General features: G+C 42.6%; 2 protein-coding genes across 2 annotated transcripts in view; one reads left to right on the top strand and one right to left on the bottom strand.

The window, feature by feature from the left end:
• Positions 1-11,578, top strand: part of ALDH1A1 (aldehyde dehydrogenase 1 family member A1) — a 150,790-nt gene extending 139,212 nt beyond the window's left edge. The window contains exons 14-15 of the mRNA XM_068236458.1: positions 2,936-3,010; positions 7,572-11,578. Coding sequence (XP_068092559.1) covers positions 2,936-3,010; positions 7,572-7,644 — 148 coding nt within the window. The 3' untranslated portion in view covers positions 7,645-11,578. The remainder of the gene's footprint in view (positions 1-2,935; positions 3,011-7,571) is intronic.
• A 2,805-nt stretch (positions 11,579-14,383) lies between these two features.
• Positions 14,384-15,661, bottom strand: part of LOC137518499 (transmembrane channel-like protein 2-A) — a 127,990-nt gene continuing 126,712 nt past the window's right edge. Inside the window, exon 20 of the mRNA XM_068236435.1 lies at positions 14,384-15,074. Within this exon, the coding sequence (XP_068092536.1) occupies positions 14,860-15,074 (215 nt within the window). The 3' untranslated portion in view covers positions 14,384-14,859. The remainder of the gene's footprint in view (positions 15,075-15,661) is intronic.

Genomic DNA, 15,661 nt, shown 5'->3' with positions numbered 1-15,661 from the left:
GCAGAGGTGCCAGGAGTTACTGGTAGTCCAGATAGGAAATTTCCAGAGATAGTGTAGTCAAACAAGCCGAAGTCAGTCCAGGCAGAGTTCATGCAAATCCGTGTCCAAGCAAAGGTCAATCCAGGCGGCAAGGCAAAGGAAAACAGGAATACAGCAGAGATAAGCATGGTCAGGATACAAGACAGTTGTCAGTAACAGGAATCAAACAGAGATTAAGCGTGGTCAAGATGCAAGGCAATAGTCAGCAACAGGAATCCAATAAGACGGTGAGTGCTACCCAGCAACAAGCCTAAGCTAATGCTATCACGGGCAATGACTGGGGGCACTCACCAGGTTTAAATACTAGAGCTAACGAATCAACAAAGGCAGAATTGAAAAACAAACCAATAGCAATCAGCTGACACGCAATCATGAGCATCAAAGTTACTGCTTACATCTGCGGAACGCATACTTAGAAAGCATCCTCCGCCTATCCAATGAGCACTGAGAAGCCTCCTGCGTTCCACTGACGTCAGCGGCTTGCCGAGACCCGGAAGTCGGAGCTGCAGCCCGATTCTCGGCATTCCGCCGCTGACAAGACGCAGTGGACCTTACAAATGTTTTGACTATTGGTCATGCACATACTCATTTTTCTTACCACTTTGAAAACTTTGATCAAAGGGAACTTGAGGTGAAAAGAATATGGAGGCTGCCATATTTATTTTCTATTAAACAATAGAAGTTGCCTGGTGGTAATACTGTTGTTCCTGTCATCAGTAATGTCTGCATCCAATCTGGCTTTAGGGCTGGTTCACAATTGGGCACCTTTGGGGAGCGCTGTGACAAATGTATTTATTTTATTTATTTAAGTATTTATATAGCGCCAACATGTTACACAGCACTGTACAGAGTATATAGTCTTGTCACTAACTGTCCCTCAGAGGGGCTCACAATCTAGTCCCTACCATAGTCATATGTCTATGTATGTATTGTGTAGTGCATGTATCATAGTCTAGGGCCAATCTTAGGGGAAGCTAATTAACTTATCTGTACGCTTTTGGGATGTGGGAGGAAACCAGAGTACCCAGAGGAAACCCACACAGACACGGGAGATACGAGAACATACAAACTCCTTGCAGATGTTGACCTGGCTGGGATTTGAGCCGGGAACCCAGCACTGCAAGGCAAGAGAGCACTAACCACTACGCCACCGTGCTGCCCAAATATACAAGTATATCCCTATGGCAAATATACAAATATATCACTATGGGGTTCTTCTCACTGCAGCACTTGTGATTTGCATAAAAGGCAAATGCACTGCATGCAGCAAATTCTTTTGAACAGGAATCACAAAGCGCAATAGTTGAAAAATCGCCTCCACAAAATCGCTATCGCAATCTGAGTGTGGACCAAGCCTGAATCAGAGCACCTGATGGACATGTTTGTTCAGGGTCTATGGCTAAAAGTATTAGAAGCAGAGGATCAGCAGGACAGTTAGGAATTTTGCATTATTTAAAAGGAAATAAATATGGCAGCCTCCATATCCCTCTCACTTCAGGTCTCCTTTAAACAGTTAAATCTTCACACCATGATGTTTCATGCACAGTAAGACTATATCATTTCAGTGAAGTGCTATTTAGGATCATGGGTCGCTCTTCATATCTCTCTCACCTTAAATCTCCTTGGGCTCTATTACCCCCACATGCCTATTCAATCAACTTTTGATACGTTTTCAGCAGTTTATCAATTAAAATTTTCATTGAATGTGTGAAAATATCTACCCTGAGCCAGCAGGGGATAAGTGGCTGCATAGTTTTGTACTAAATAAATTGGTACAAAACTAGTGGTTCAGTGAGACACGCGCAGCCACGCCATGGAGCAGCGTGACTATTGACTGGCAGAATTGGAATTGAGCCACAGCGGGGGACCAGAGAATTGTTCAGTACCGGCGCAGGCACAGGGCGGCTCAGGGGGCTGGCAGAGGCCCCAGGTAAGTAAAACTCGTTTTTAAAAGTTATTTCAGGTTTCCATTAAGATGAAATGAGCTCCTAGGCAAGATAGCAGTTTTGCCAACTTTTAATGATCACCTGGCTTTTTTAGTAACATTTGGTGGAGGCTAGAATCAACCAGGCCCTGGGCGACTGCCTAAGATTGCCTTGTGGATGATCTGGCTTTGGACCCAGTGTGAATTAGCCTTAAAGGGATACTTATGCCTAAGCAAAATAAATCAGTTTTACTCACCTGGGGATTCTACCAGCCCCCTGTAGCTGTCCCGTGGCCTCGCAGTCACTCTTGGATCCTCCTGTTCTCCGCCGCCATCTACTTTCTTTTTTGGCCAACAGGCTTACTGTGTCTGCGCAGACCTGGCCACATGTCTTCTTTTACGCAATCCTGTCCGCAATAGCGGCCTGCGCAGGCGCAGGACGCTGTTGCGGACGGGAACGAGTAGAAGGCTACGTATGGCCAGGCCTGTGGGCGAAGTGAAAGTAGCTGGCAGCAGGGGACAGGGGGATCTGAGAGTAACTGCGAGGGCACGGGACAGCTGCAGGGGGCTGGTGGAAGCCCCAGGTGAGTAAAACTGATTTTTTTTTTTTCCAGGCTTACTGTAGGTGCCTCTATAAGGTAAGTATTTAGGTTTACTTCCATAGGTGTATTACGATTTAACTATAAGCCTCCTAATTTTTTGCCAACAATGGAAATAACTAAGCAGGGTGAGTATAGACACACTGAAGATCTTCACTGTTATCCAATCTTGGATCATTATATGTGCATTTAATAAAAAACTAGCATGTGTAGAGACTGAGGTATAATATGATTACAAACAGCTCACTTTAGTTGCCAGTATGTTGTTCAACAACTAATACGGTTTGCAGTATCTGTCCAGTGTCCAGTAGTTTGATGTTTTAGGTTTCATAATTTTATCCTTCATTTGAGTGACATCATATCTATATTTCAGGATAAACTGCTACAGTGCCCTGTCCCCACAGGCTCCATTTGGAGGATTTAAAATGTCAGGAAATGGACGTGAAATGTAAGTAAACACATCTTTTTAAACTATGTATTTTGTTGACAAGTATTTTTGGTAAAATCAAATATGCTATACAAAGGAATGAGATAACATTGCACCTTCAAAGGTAAACAGAGACACAGGGAGCCCAAATGGTCTAGTACTTATGAGTTTCTTGAAGCGTATAAAAGTAGAAGGCTACTCACAAAATCAGGTTGCTACAAAGGGCAACCAACCAAGTAAGCAGGTGGAGATTACAAGTCCATATCCACTCGGGTGGTCACTCTCTCAGGAAAAATAGGAACTCCAGCATGGCCCATGGACTTCCAATGGGCTCATAACAATACAAATGGGGGGAAGAGGTGCCCAGGTAAAAATAGAACTGAGTAAAAAAACAACACAATAAAATAAGCAATAGAGAGATGGCTTACCTCAAAAGATGACACTAGTCATAGTGTACACAACACAAACGTTTATTGGACAATTGTGATGTGTTTGTGGGTTCAACCCACTTCCTCAGGCCAAGTATTCATGCCAAGAACAATAATGCAGGTGAGCTCAGCCGCATTATTGGTCTTGGCCTGGATACTTGGCTTGAAGAAGTGGATTGAGTCTACAAAACACATCGCCATCGTCTAATAAACATTTGTGTTGTTTACACTACTACTAGTGCCATCTTTTGAGCTTAGCCACCTCTCCATTACTTGGTTTATTAGTTTTTAACTCAGTTTCATTTACCTAGGGCCTCTGCCAGCCCCCTGCAGCCGCCCTCTGCCTGTGCCGGAACTGAACGATCCTCCAGTCTCTCCACTGAGGATCGTCCAGTCACCAGCCCCAGTGGTTTGTTTACAGCATTGCAGCAGTGCTGTAAGGCTAAATCTTCCAAACAGGGCCACAGACAATAATTGAAACCTGGAGTTTTCATCTACAATTCTGTATATGAAGACATGTCATTCTCATCCATTCTCATCCATAATGATATTTATTAAATAATTATTAAGATTTTAAAATGAAGTGTGTATTTAATGGCAAGTGAGATGAATCACACTGTTTCCTTGCTTTTACTGGATTTAGGGTGTTGCCTGCTTCCACAGGATAGTACATGAGACGATGACGAGAAATCAAAAGGGAGTCATTCAGGAAAAAGGACTGAAATCTTTAGAAAAATATATTTTGATATCTCACTTTCTGCTATAGCTGATCAAGGTTAGGCAAGGACACAACAAGATTTGCACTATCCAGGCCAAGCTTGTTAAATAATCAGCCATGGCTACTGATAACGGGACCAGAGGGCAGTGGGAAAGGTTGATGACCTCACATTTTTTCAGCGTGGGAACAGTACAAAGCAATGCCTGTCCCTATCCTGTTTATCACTGGTCCATCATGAATGGCCTTGTGTTCTGCTTTACAGAAATTACAATGATTGTCATAGGATGCTGGAAAGGCATGATAGTGATACAAGATGATAACACATGAGACTATATCAGATGGAGAATTTAGGCCATACAGAATAAATAAAGAAACAAACATTTATAAGTAAGCTTAATCTCCAATAAGGCAAACCTAGTATTTTAGTAGTCTGTAACAGTATTAGAGCATCAGTAAAGTTTTTATTGTTGTTTATACTCCCACTGAGAAGATTCTCCTATCTTCTTGTACTACTACAAGATTAGCAAGATGAGAAAGCTCGAGGAAAATGTCTAAATAAAGACAGATAGCAATGAAACCTAAACATTGCTCTACCCCTTCCTCACTTTATCACAAACTAAAAGAAAACAAAATGTATATTCTTATTATCTATTTATACTGCATGCAGGTGGATGTAGAACGCATATACCAACATACATCTAGAACTGGGGACAAAAAGTCCTACTCATCACAACATTGTCCTGCTTAAAGAGACACTAAAGCGGAAAAAAAATTATGGTATCATGAATTGGTTGTGTAGTAGGGGTAATTACTAGAACATTGGTAGCAAAAAAAAATATTTTCATATTTTTATTTTCAGCTATACAGCTTTTTTTTTTTTTTTTAATAACATTGCATTATTCTCTAATACTTGCAGTTTACACATTACTCAGCAGTTTTTGCGGAACAGGCAGTGAACTTTTCACCTGTCCTGAACTGTTTTCTGCAAAAGAAAAACACAATACAGCTGAGATAACCTAATCAGAAGTCAGAGCTCTCCACCACTTTCAAAGTCACAGAGCTCAATGGCTATTTGGATAGATAACAACTGTTGTTTCTTAACTCTTCCTGTACTGGAAACAAATATTATACTTATGTCTTTGCTCTGAATGCTTAGCTGTACTAAACAACCAATTCATTATATCATAATTTTTTTTCCGCTTCAGTGTCTCTTTAAGCCCCATGCAAGTATTGTTGCCTGCAGTGATCAGGCTCCTTTCACACCAGTCAACACGCACAGGAGCCGTTCTCCCGTCTGCTTTGATAGTCTGCGGCGTGTCGTCGGGTATCTGCGGTGCGACGCAATCAGCGGCGGTAGCTATTAATTGAACCCGACGGAAAACGCCAGCTCCCGGGGGATCGACGCTCCCGTGTGCGCCGGAACCGCAACGTACCGAAACGCAGCGTCGGGTGTGAAAGGTAAAATGAATGTCTATGGACTTTCATTTTACCTTGGTTAACGCAAAGAACTGCCTTTGCGTTACAACGCAGAAAAGGGCTCTGGTGTGAAAGAGCCCTCAGGACTCAATCCCTCATGCAGCAGTTAGGGAGTGGCTGCTGAATAGATGCATTCTAGCTGTGCATTTTGTTGCTATGGAAGGTGGAAGAAGTGCAACGGGCAGTGATCAATGGAGTGACTTCCAGTGGATAGAGTGAGAATGCTCTTGTGGGTTGGTTGGGCCATCAGTGTCACTAACGATTTAGCATGCTGGATCTGTAAGTGAGGTCAGGGGGCTCCTGTACACATTCTATTTCTTGGCCAAGGTAGTCCTTAATGGTCGCCTTAGATTCCAACTGTAGACTGACTGATTAATTACTCAGAGCATTTTTAGGATTTCCATCTTAGAGAGGAAGATACCCAAGAGCAATTGCCAGGTGAGTGACAGTGCAGCCTAGCAGTCCTTATCACAGCACCTCAGGCTGGCTTCAGACTGCATATTGGTGGAATACCGTGTTACTATGCGGTATTCCCCGTCTTCTCCATCTGGCGACCGGCCAAGCAGGAAGTGAGGCTCACTTCCTGCCAGCCAAGCAATCACGTGCATGGAAGCTTATTGCAAAAAATACACTTCTGCGCATGCGTATCCATTTTTTTCCCATAAAGATCCGATTGGACAGGTTGGAAAAATCTTTATATTCGATCTAATGAAATAATCAAATGAAATTAATCGAAAAAACAAATGAAAAAAATTGTACCATGCATGGGCACTTTTAGTAATAACAGAAATGACGTAATCCAATTAGTTTGGAACCTTTTCCAGTATAAATGCTTAGAGCACTGCTAAATCAGAATTGATTGCAAACAGCATGACTTTGGTGGTCAATCCATACACCATACAATTCCTATTGTACAGATTTACAAAATGTATTTAGTATAAGGGCCAATAGATTGAAAATACTGATAAGCCATTAACGGTGCAAACTCCTGAATAATCGACGATCTGATCCGATTTTTGGGATCAATTGGAAATGATTGTTTGGACTCACCAACATAAGAAAAAATTATAAGCAATCTGATTAGACTAATAGAGCTGATTTGAAATTCACATAGATGGAATAATCAATAGAGTGATCATTTATTGTTGATTGGCACCATTAGCAATGCCCGATCCAATCAATTGTATGGTCAATGGTCAATCGTTCTGAGTATTGTAACATTAATGAGCACCTTTAGGGCCCATTTACACTGATGATCGCAAAAAGCTAGTGATTAGTGCTAGCATTTTGCTGCTGATTTTTACGCGATAAACGCATATTTTTCACTGCACTTTTTCCGGATTTTTGAGCGATCATGAGTAGTGTTTGCTTAACAATGTAATTTCGGTTTCGAAAAAATGACGAGAAATCGCTGCATGCACCTCATTTGTGTTTGCTGATAATCGCAAATCGCCGGCGATCATGGCAGTGAGATCACTGCCATATACTTTTTATTGCACTAGTCCTTTAAAAGCTGGCAATTCAGAGATTAGCAGTACATGCCTGCTAATCGCCCCACTGTGACCCTTATACTACATGAAAGTGGTAAGTGTAAACAATCAAGATTGTATAGTGTATTAATCTGACACAATATTTGACTTCACCAGCAGGATTTGGTGTAGGTGGATATTGTAGCTCTGTTTTATATATATTTCTCTATCTATCTATCTATCTATCTATCTATCTATCTATCTATCTATCTATCTATCTGTCTGTCTGTCTGTCTGTCTGTCTGTCTGTCTGTCTGTCTGTCTGTCTGTCTGTCTATCTATCTATCTATCTATCTATCTATCTAAACACAGGGATGAGATAAGTTATTGTTTTTATTGGAATTCTGTTCCCTGTCACCCTGTCCTGATAGCTACACGTGTTTTAGATACACAGACCATACTGTTTATTAATCTTATGTTTCTCTATATAGGGGAGAATACGGCATACACGAATACACTGAGGTGAAGACCGTTACCCTGAAAATTTCACAGAAGAATTCCTAAACACCTGTAGATGTCACTTTTGTCCAATAAAAAAAAAATGAAAAAAAAAAACATCTGAAACAATACCATGCTTTTGTGAACACAAGAAACAATGTTTAATACGTATTTGAGTAATATTCATGAGTTCTTCATATACAAGGTTACAGTAGAACATCATGCAGTGGTAAATGAAGGCATGGGTGAAGGTTAGTGTGGGGAAGATAGTCATACCCACCCAAGAGAATATTGTTGCTGGATCTCCAACCATGTTGCTCTGCCCTTTGGCAACAACTTGTTTGCACCTGCACTTTTGATTTGAGACTGCCTGCTAATCTAGTTGACTGGCTACAAGAACTGGAAGTACCAGCAGGCAGCAGGAAGCAGCAGGAACTGCTGGATCCCATATTGCCATGATTTTAATAGCAGAGATCCAGCAACATCCTTCTGTGCGGTGATACCCACAATCCCCTCCATCCACACCATCATGTAATGCTAAGTGGAGTTCTCTTTTAATCATGTAATAATGATCATTTAAAAAAACATTTGCAACTTCTCTCTTTAGCAAACAACTGTCATAAATGTGAATCAAACTGGAATAGCATGGGCATTTGTAACAATTGAGCATTGGTAATTTGGGCACTGAATATAGACATTAGTTTAATATTATGGTTATTGCACCTGTTAAAATGGTGCAATCCGCGGAGCCAGGTGTAGGCACCCACAGTATTAATTAGCCAGGTATAGGTCCCCCCCAGTATAGGTAGCTAGGCATAGGTGCTCCCAGTGTAGCCAGACATAGGTGCTCCCAGTATAGCCAGGCATAGGTGCTCCCAGTATAGCCAGGCATAGGTGCTCCCAGTATAGCCAGGCATAGGTGCTCCCAGTATAGCCAGGCATAGGTCCCCCATTATAGGTAGCTAGGCACAGGTGCTGCAAGTATAGCCAGGCATAGGTGCCCCCAGTATAGCCAGGCGTAGGTGCCCCCAGTATAGTCAGACATAGGTGCTCCCATTAAAGCCAGGCATAGGTGCTCCCATTAAGGCCAGGCATGGGTGCCCCCAGTATAGCCAGAAATAGGTGCTCCCTGTACAGCCAGGAATAGGTTCTCCCAGTATAAGTAATATAGCAGCCACGGGAGAGAACGGGCATAGCACTATGACTCACCTTCCTTGATCCCTGCAAGCACGCAGCCTCTATCTCCTTCCTCCCAGGTGTCCATTGTGATGTTGATAACAGCGTCACCTATGATGACATGCGGTTACAATCATCACAGTGGGAGCTGTTACCAACACAACAGACACCTGGGAGGAAGGAGATAGAGGCTGTGAGCTTGCAGGGATCAAGGAAGATGCGTTGTAGCGATATGCCCACTCTCCCTCGTCGCTGCACCTCCCTCCCCCCGACTGCCACTCTGCCCGGTGCTCAGGGCAGTCACTCTTTTCACACAGGCTTGGAAATGGGACTGGTATCTAACATGTAGCTTCCTCCATTCCTGGACAATTGAGAAGTATTCTAGTAATGAGAGCTTAAAAAAATGTGAAGCAGCAAAACTGAATTGAAGGACAACTGAAGTAGGAACAATATGGAGGCTGCCATATTTATGTCCTTTTAAGCAATACCAGTTGCCTGGCAACCCTGCTGGTCTATTTAGGCTTAAATAAAGACAAAAAACAACCGAGAGCCCAATATGGTGTAGTAATTCAGAAAAATGGTAGGTGAATATAAGAAACACAATGGTTATACTCACAAACAGGTTGCCGCAAAGGTCTATTTGGCTGCAGTAGTCTTAATCACACCAGAAACAAGCATACAGATAATCTTGTAAGATCTGACAACAATGTCTGAAACATCTGATCTACTGCATGCTTGTTCAGGGTCTATGGCTAAAAGTATTAGAGGCAGAGGATCAGCAGAATAGCCAGGCAACTGGTATTGTTTAAAAGGAAATAAATATGGCAACCTTCACATTCCTATCGTTACAGTTGTCCTTTAAGTTATAATTATGTTGCCCTGCTATTCTTTATCACATACCCCTACTATAAACAAAACTATGAGGCAGGGGTCACACTTACCGGCTTTCGTACGCGTTTTCTGCACAGAAAAACTGACTTCAACTGAGAACTCATGTTAATCAATAAGCAAGGTCACACTTTAATGCAGATTTCGCATGCAGAAAAAAAACTGACATCTTGCGCAATTTGTCAGTTTTCTCTATAAATTACATTAGCTGCTGTAAGGCAGGGGTCACACTTGTCTTTCAGTTTTCTGCAAAGTGTAGAAACTGAAAGACAAGTGTGACCCCTGCCTCAAACATTTCACATATAACATATGTATTTCAACTGGCATTGTATTTTAAGACGTTAACCAATTCAACTTTAGCAGTTTCTTTGCAGCAACAGTTAATGTTTTACTGCCCATTTTAAAATGAGTGTCTTTGTGTGGTGTGACTGATAAAGGCCTTACCCAAACCAAAAACAAAGCATTCCTAAGCTGCCTTCTCAGCTAACATACTTCCTAAACCACAGTGCTGTTATCAACAGTACTGCAGCTGTATCAATAAGGCAGACATATTAGTTTTATTGTGCAAAGATATTGGGAGCATGTATGGCATGTAAGAACCCAGTGGGACTTGCATGTATCTATACTTTGCAAACTTCTCCAGAAAGCAAAAACCTAGAAAACACTAATAAATATTACAGAAAACCTGTAACTTTAAGGGGGAGGGGGGTGGAGTCAGATACTTACCTTGGTAAAGCGAGGCCTCTGGATCCTCAGGAAGCTCCCCCCATCCTCCTCCAGACAACTGATGTTAACCGAGACCCTTTGAAAGTTTGCAGGCTGTGCTCCGCTCAATGAATGAGCTCAGGTGCACTGCATCAGCGGATAAAGCTGTGCACAAGTTGCTCCATGCTAATGCGCAGGTGCAGGTCATCTTGCCCCTGCACAGTGTGGCCATGTTCATACACGGACAGGAGAAAGCCTCACGAAGCTCTAAGACAAGCCCTTGTCAAGGAGGTACAGGGGGATCCAGCTCTATGATGGCGAGCTCAAGGGTGATTATCCAGAGGCTTCCCTCTTCTAAGGTTAGCATCTGCTTTAGGCTTCCTACAGGTACACTTTAAGAAGCATATGGCCCCTGCCTCTTCAGTGCGTTGCCCAACCTTCCTTACCTCCCAAGCCTTGCTAATGGCCTTCTCTGTGACAAGACATTTCACCACAAAATCATAAGGCTACACAGGCATGAAAACGTAGGACTGACCTCAGAAGCCTACTAGGACTTTATTTTACATTACTGTAATGTCTTTGGATTTAGGCATCCCGAGGTACTCTGCAAGGTACTCTGCTTAAAAACATATGCAAATTTGTTCTTGTTTTGCGTCCCATGTGATTACATTTTAGGTAGTTTAACATAAATAAATAATCACTCTAAAGTTTAATATTTCATATTCACAAGCAAATGATTAGCACTAGTGTATCTGGTTTTATGCATGTCTTGTATACACAGGATCCAAAGTGTTGAACTGTGTTTAAAAATGTACAGTGGTGTAATGTTAGCTCCAGCTGTCAGCATACTGCCTTAAAGTGTACCAGAGACATATTAAAAAAAAAGTTTTATACAAATCCTGGGGCTTCCTCTAGCCCCATGCCCGCGGATCGCTCCCACGCCGCTGTCCTTAATCTTCTCCAGCTCCGGTACCGGGTCCCGTAAGTGCTGTCAATCACGCCCAGTCTGCGCAAGAAAAGTGCACCCTCTACGTAGCTCTCCAGTGACTGAGAAAGCCCCAAGTATGTATAAAACTTTTTTTTTTAAACGTCTCTGATTTCCTTTAACTCCTGCTCTACAAGCTAGATAAAGAGATGCTTTTAATGTTTTAATTTCTATTGTGATAAACTACTGTATGTTACTGATCGATTGTAAGCCTAACATGAACCATAAATAAATGTATCATCTATACTGGGTTTTAATTCATTGGTATTCATCTTATGTTAGGATTACCGGAGTGGTAAATCCCTCTGTATATTTAAAGGGACCCTGAGCAGTGGCAGAAAAAGGAAATCTGGACTTACCTGGCGCTTCCTTCAGCCCTCCGTAGCCCACGAGGTCCCCTGGCATCCTCTTTGTCTATTCGGGAACTCTGGCGGCTCTGGTAATCTGGGGACTTTAGCTGAAGTCCCACGTGTGCATCACTGGCGCACACCCATACGTCATCCTGCTGGTCGACGTTACTGTCCTGCGCATGCGAGGTTCAGTCAGCCAAAGTCGCCGGAGCCACCAACAAGACCAGGGAACGAATGAAGAGGATGCTGGGGGACCTCGCGGGCTACGGAGGGCTGGAGGGAGCCCCGGTAAGTCTAGTTTTTTTTTTCTGACACTGCTCAGGGTCCCTTAAATGACAATACACCAACAATGGTTTAGAGTCAAGTCACATGTACTCCACTTGCTGGGCACAGTACGTCACAACCCCATTCCGTGTAAGTGAATGGGGGCTGCCCATCCACAATGTCAAGATCAAGCCAAACAGAATGTTATTCTGTGCCAGACTGCACCACTCAAAAAAGTGTAAAAATTGGGGAAAAAAAACCAACTACATTTAAAAAGTAAATTTCTCCCATATTGAAATCAGCTATATATTTACTGTATTTTTGGACTATAAGGTTCACTTTTTCTCCCCCAAAAGTGGGGGGAAAAAGTCACTGCGTCTTATTGTCCAAATGCAGGAAGTTCCTGACTTGTGAAAGCCTGCCAATACGAACCTCCAACCCGTTGCAATATTGGGGCTGTACTGTGCCCATGCAGAGGAGGGCACGCGACAGACGGAGGATACAGGGGACACAAAGGGGCACAGAGGAGGACACAAGGGGGGACACACAGGAGGACACAGGAAGACACAAGGAGGACAGAGGGAGACACATGGGGGACACAGTAGGACACAAGGGAGACACACAGGAGGACACAGGAAGACACAAGAGGTACAAGGGGGCATGAGGTACAAGGGAGCATGAGGTACAAAGAGGGCATAATCCACAAGATTCCGCTTCACCATGGATGCACCAGGTTTAGTATATATTTTTCCCCTACTTTTTGTCCTCTAAACTGTGAGAGATCACGGAAAAGCCGCCGCATGTACTGGCAGTAAGGCGGCTGTTTCCGCGTCCAACACGGCGGTTTGCACGCGGCAGCATGCGTCTAGTGTGGCTGGGTCTGTTAGTTCACACAGATGGATGGAGAGCTAAGCGCGCACGCGCCAGAAGTCAGAACCTTTATACCAGCAGCAGAGGTATCAGCTGATCCGGACGATCAGCTGATTTCTGCTGGACTCCTGATTGGCTCGGGTGGGGCAGCAGAGTCCTGCAACTATATATACAGCTTGCTTGTCAGTTGCTGGTTGTCTGCCATTGCGAACACTTACGTGGAAGCATTCAGACCATAGTCAGATCCTACAGTGTGTTTGAACCAGGAGGACCTGGGAATTCACACTGAGCCAGATTTCTCTGTTTATATTTGTGTTATACTCCAGACTAGTTCCAGGGTGCTGAGACCACGGACCTCGCACCCAAGACTAGGGAACTGTATTTTCATTTGTGTTATACTCCAGACTAGTTCCGGGGTGCAGAGACCACGGACCTCGCACACAAGACTAGGGAACTGTATTATCATTTGTGTTATACTCCAGACTAGTTCCAGGGTGCTGAGACCACGGACCTTGCACCCAAGACTAGGGAACTGTATTATCATTTGTGTTATTCTCCAGACCTGCTTGTGACACCCATCTTCCAGGGGTCACTAGCCACCGGGTCTTCTTGCTACTCAGCCTTGGACTCCGCCCCCTTGGATGTCTCAGGCTGTTGCAAGATCTCTGCACTTCCAAAGGGAGGTATTTCTCATACTGCCAAGGACCACCTGCTCCTCGGGTGGTCCTCACTCAAAGTTATTACTGTTGCACCAAACACTCACACTATATAGGTGTCCAGAGGTTAGCAATATATCTGTATTATCGGTGAGTCTGCAGATCATCAATAATCGGGTATATATCTGCATTCTTGGTGATACTGCAAATCACCAATAATCAGATTCTCTCTGCGTGCTGACACCAATTGTTACATAAACCTAGGTGCATTTTATGGTCAGGAACGTCTTATAGTCCGAAAAATAAAGTACTTTTTTCCTATATCGCTGTCACTTACAGTAGGTAGTAAAAATCTTATGGATCCATGAGGCTTTAGACTACCCCATTTCCTCATGGGGGATTCTCAGAGTTTTCTTTACAAAAGCACTTACTGAATTGCAGTTGCTCAGTCTATCTCTAAAATAGTGTGTAATTATGTAGGGAGGCTGGTTGGCATCTTTGTATAGTTGCTTACTAGGGAGTGCTTTTGTAAAAAAACAAATAAAGGTAATAATGAGAATCCCCCATGGGGAGATGGACTGGTCTAAAACCTGTCAGATCTCTAAGCTTTATGTGACAGAGGCATGGGGAAAAAGTTATTTATAATGCATTTCTCTGGGAGAAATGTACATTTTATACATATGTATTTTACATTTTAAAATTGTTCATCATAGTGGTCCTTCAATGTTTTTCAGTAATTCAATTCAAAGCATGGCTATATAGCTAATGACAAACTAAAATTCAGTGTTAGAAAATTAGAAAATTGTGAAAAAGTTCAATATTGTAGACTGCAGCTAGAATCAACCATTAGAAAAAGATATCCATGAAAAACATCAAAAAACAAACGAAAGTTGTCGAAAAAATATCATACATCTTTTATTAGGAACATATCCCTGAGTAAAAACAGATTAAAACCACAATGACAAGCAATGGACAGTACATGACCATATGATCATAGATTAACAAAAATTAATCAAATGTCAATTATGAAAACCTAAATTGCAGGTTGTATACAAATTGCTCACCAAGCCGCAGCCCCATCTGCTGCATAAGGAAATCTGCATAATAGTAGCGTGTTCCGCAAAACACCTGTTGCTTCCTCAGAGAACAGGCTGGAGTCCGTGCTTCAAGAGCCACCACACAGAGACGTATCTGGGACATGGGCTACAACTGTTGCATCCTTGTGTTAAGCAACTCCTGAATCAGAGACATCAGAAGCATTTTACCTGGGCTAAGGAGAACATGGACTGGATTGCTGCTTAATGGTCCAAAGTTATCTTTTCAGATGAAAGGAAACTATTATACACCACAACTCATGCAATTCTACAGACGTTTTCCTCTGTAGGCATCACTGACGATTTTGTCCTTTGCCTTTTCCTGGTGGTTGTGGTGCTGCAGGTTTCACATTTGTTTTCTGAGTAGTGGCGGTAGTTACTACTAGAGGAGCTTTTTGTGGCGGCTTAGTAACAGTCACTCGTGGGCTCGTTAATGGAGGTACAGTCAGTTTGCTGTTTTTAGCATTAGTTACGGTGCTTGCATTATTTTTCAGCATCTGTTCTTTTTCTAAAAGAAGATTAATTCATCATTAATATTAGGTGTTATGCATCTGTGTGGGTTCTGAGTCAAATTGCAACCTACAATTAATTGTATAATGGAATCTGAGGTGAGAGGCACATGGTGGCTGCCATATTTATTTCTGGTTAAACAATACAAGTTGCCTGGCAGTTCTGCTGATCTTTCTGGCATCACTAGTGTCCGGATCACACATCTGAAACAAACATGTGACTAATTTAGTCAGACTTTAGTCAGAGCACCTGATCTGCATGTTTGTTCAGGGACTATGGCTACATATTAGGCAGAGGATCAGCCGGACAGCCAGGCAACAGGTATTGTTTTAAAGGAAGTAAATGTGTCAGCCTAAATATTCCGCTATTCCGCTCACTTTAGGTTTCCTTTAAGTTTATCCTAAAAGTGAACCTGAGCTCCTGCATAGAACAGACTGAAATGTTTTCATTTCACATGCTGTAGATACTGTATCAGCTGCACTGAGCAGTGTTTATTGTTTATTTAGCTACAGTTGAGTGTAATTAGTGTGTTATCAGTAGGTGTTACTTATGCTAGGAATACACGATACGTTTTTTTTGGCAGAT

Source organism: Hyperolius riggenbachi, chromosome 1 (genome assembly GCF_040937935.1).
Source record: "Hyperolius riggenbachi isolate aHypRig1 chromosome 1, aHypRig1.pri, whole genome shotgun sequence".
Lineage (NCBI taxonomy): Eukaryota > Metazoa > Chordata > Amphibia > Anura > Hyperoliidae > Hyperolius > Hyperolius riggenbachi.
Note: the sequence above shows the minus strand (reverse complement) of the source record. Positions and strands in the feature narration are given on the sequence as shown.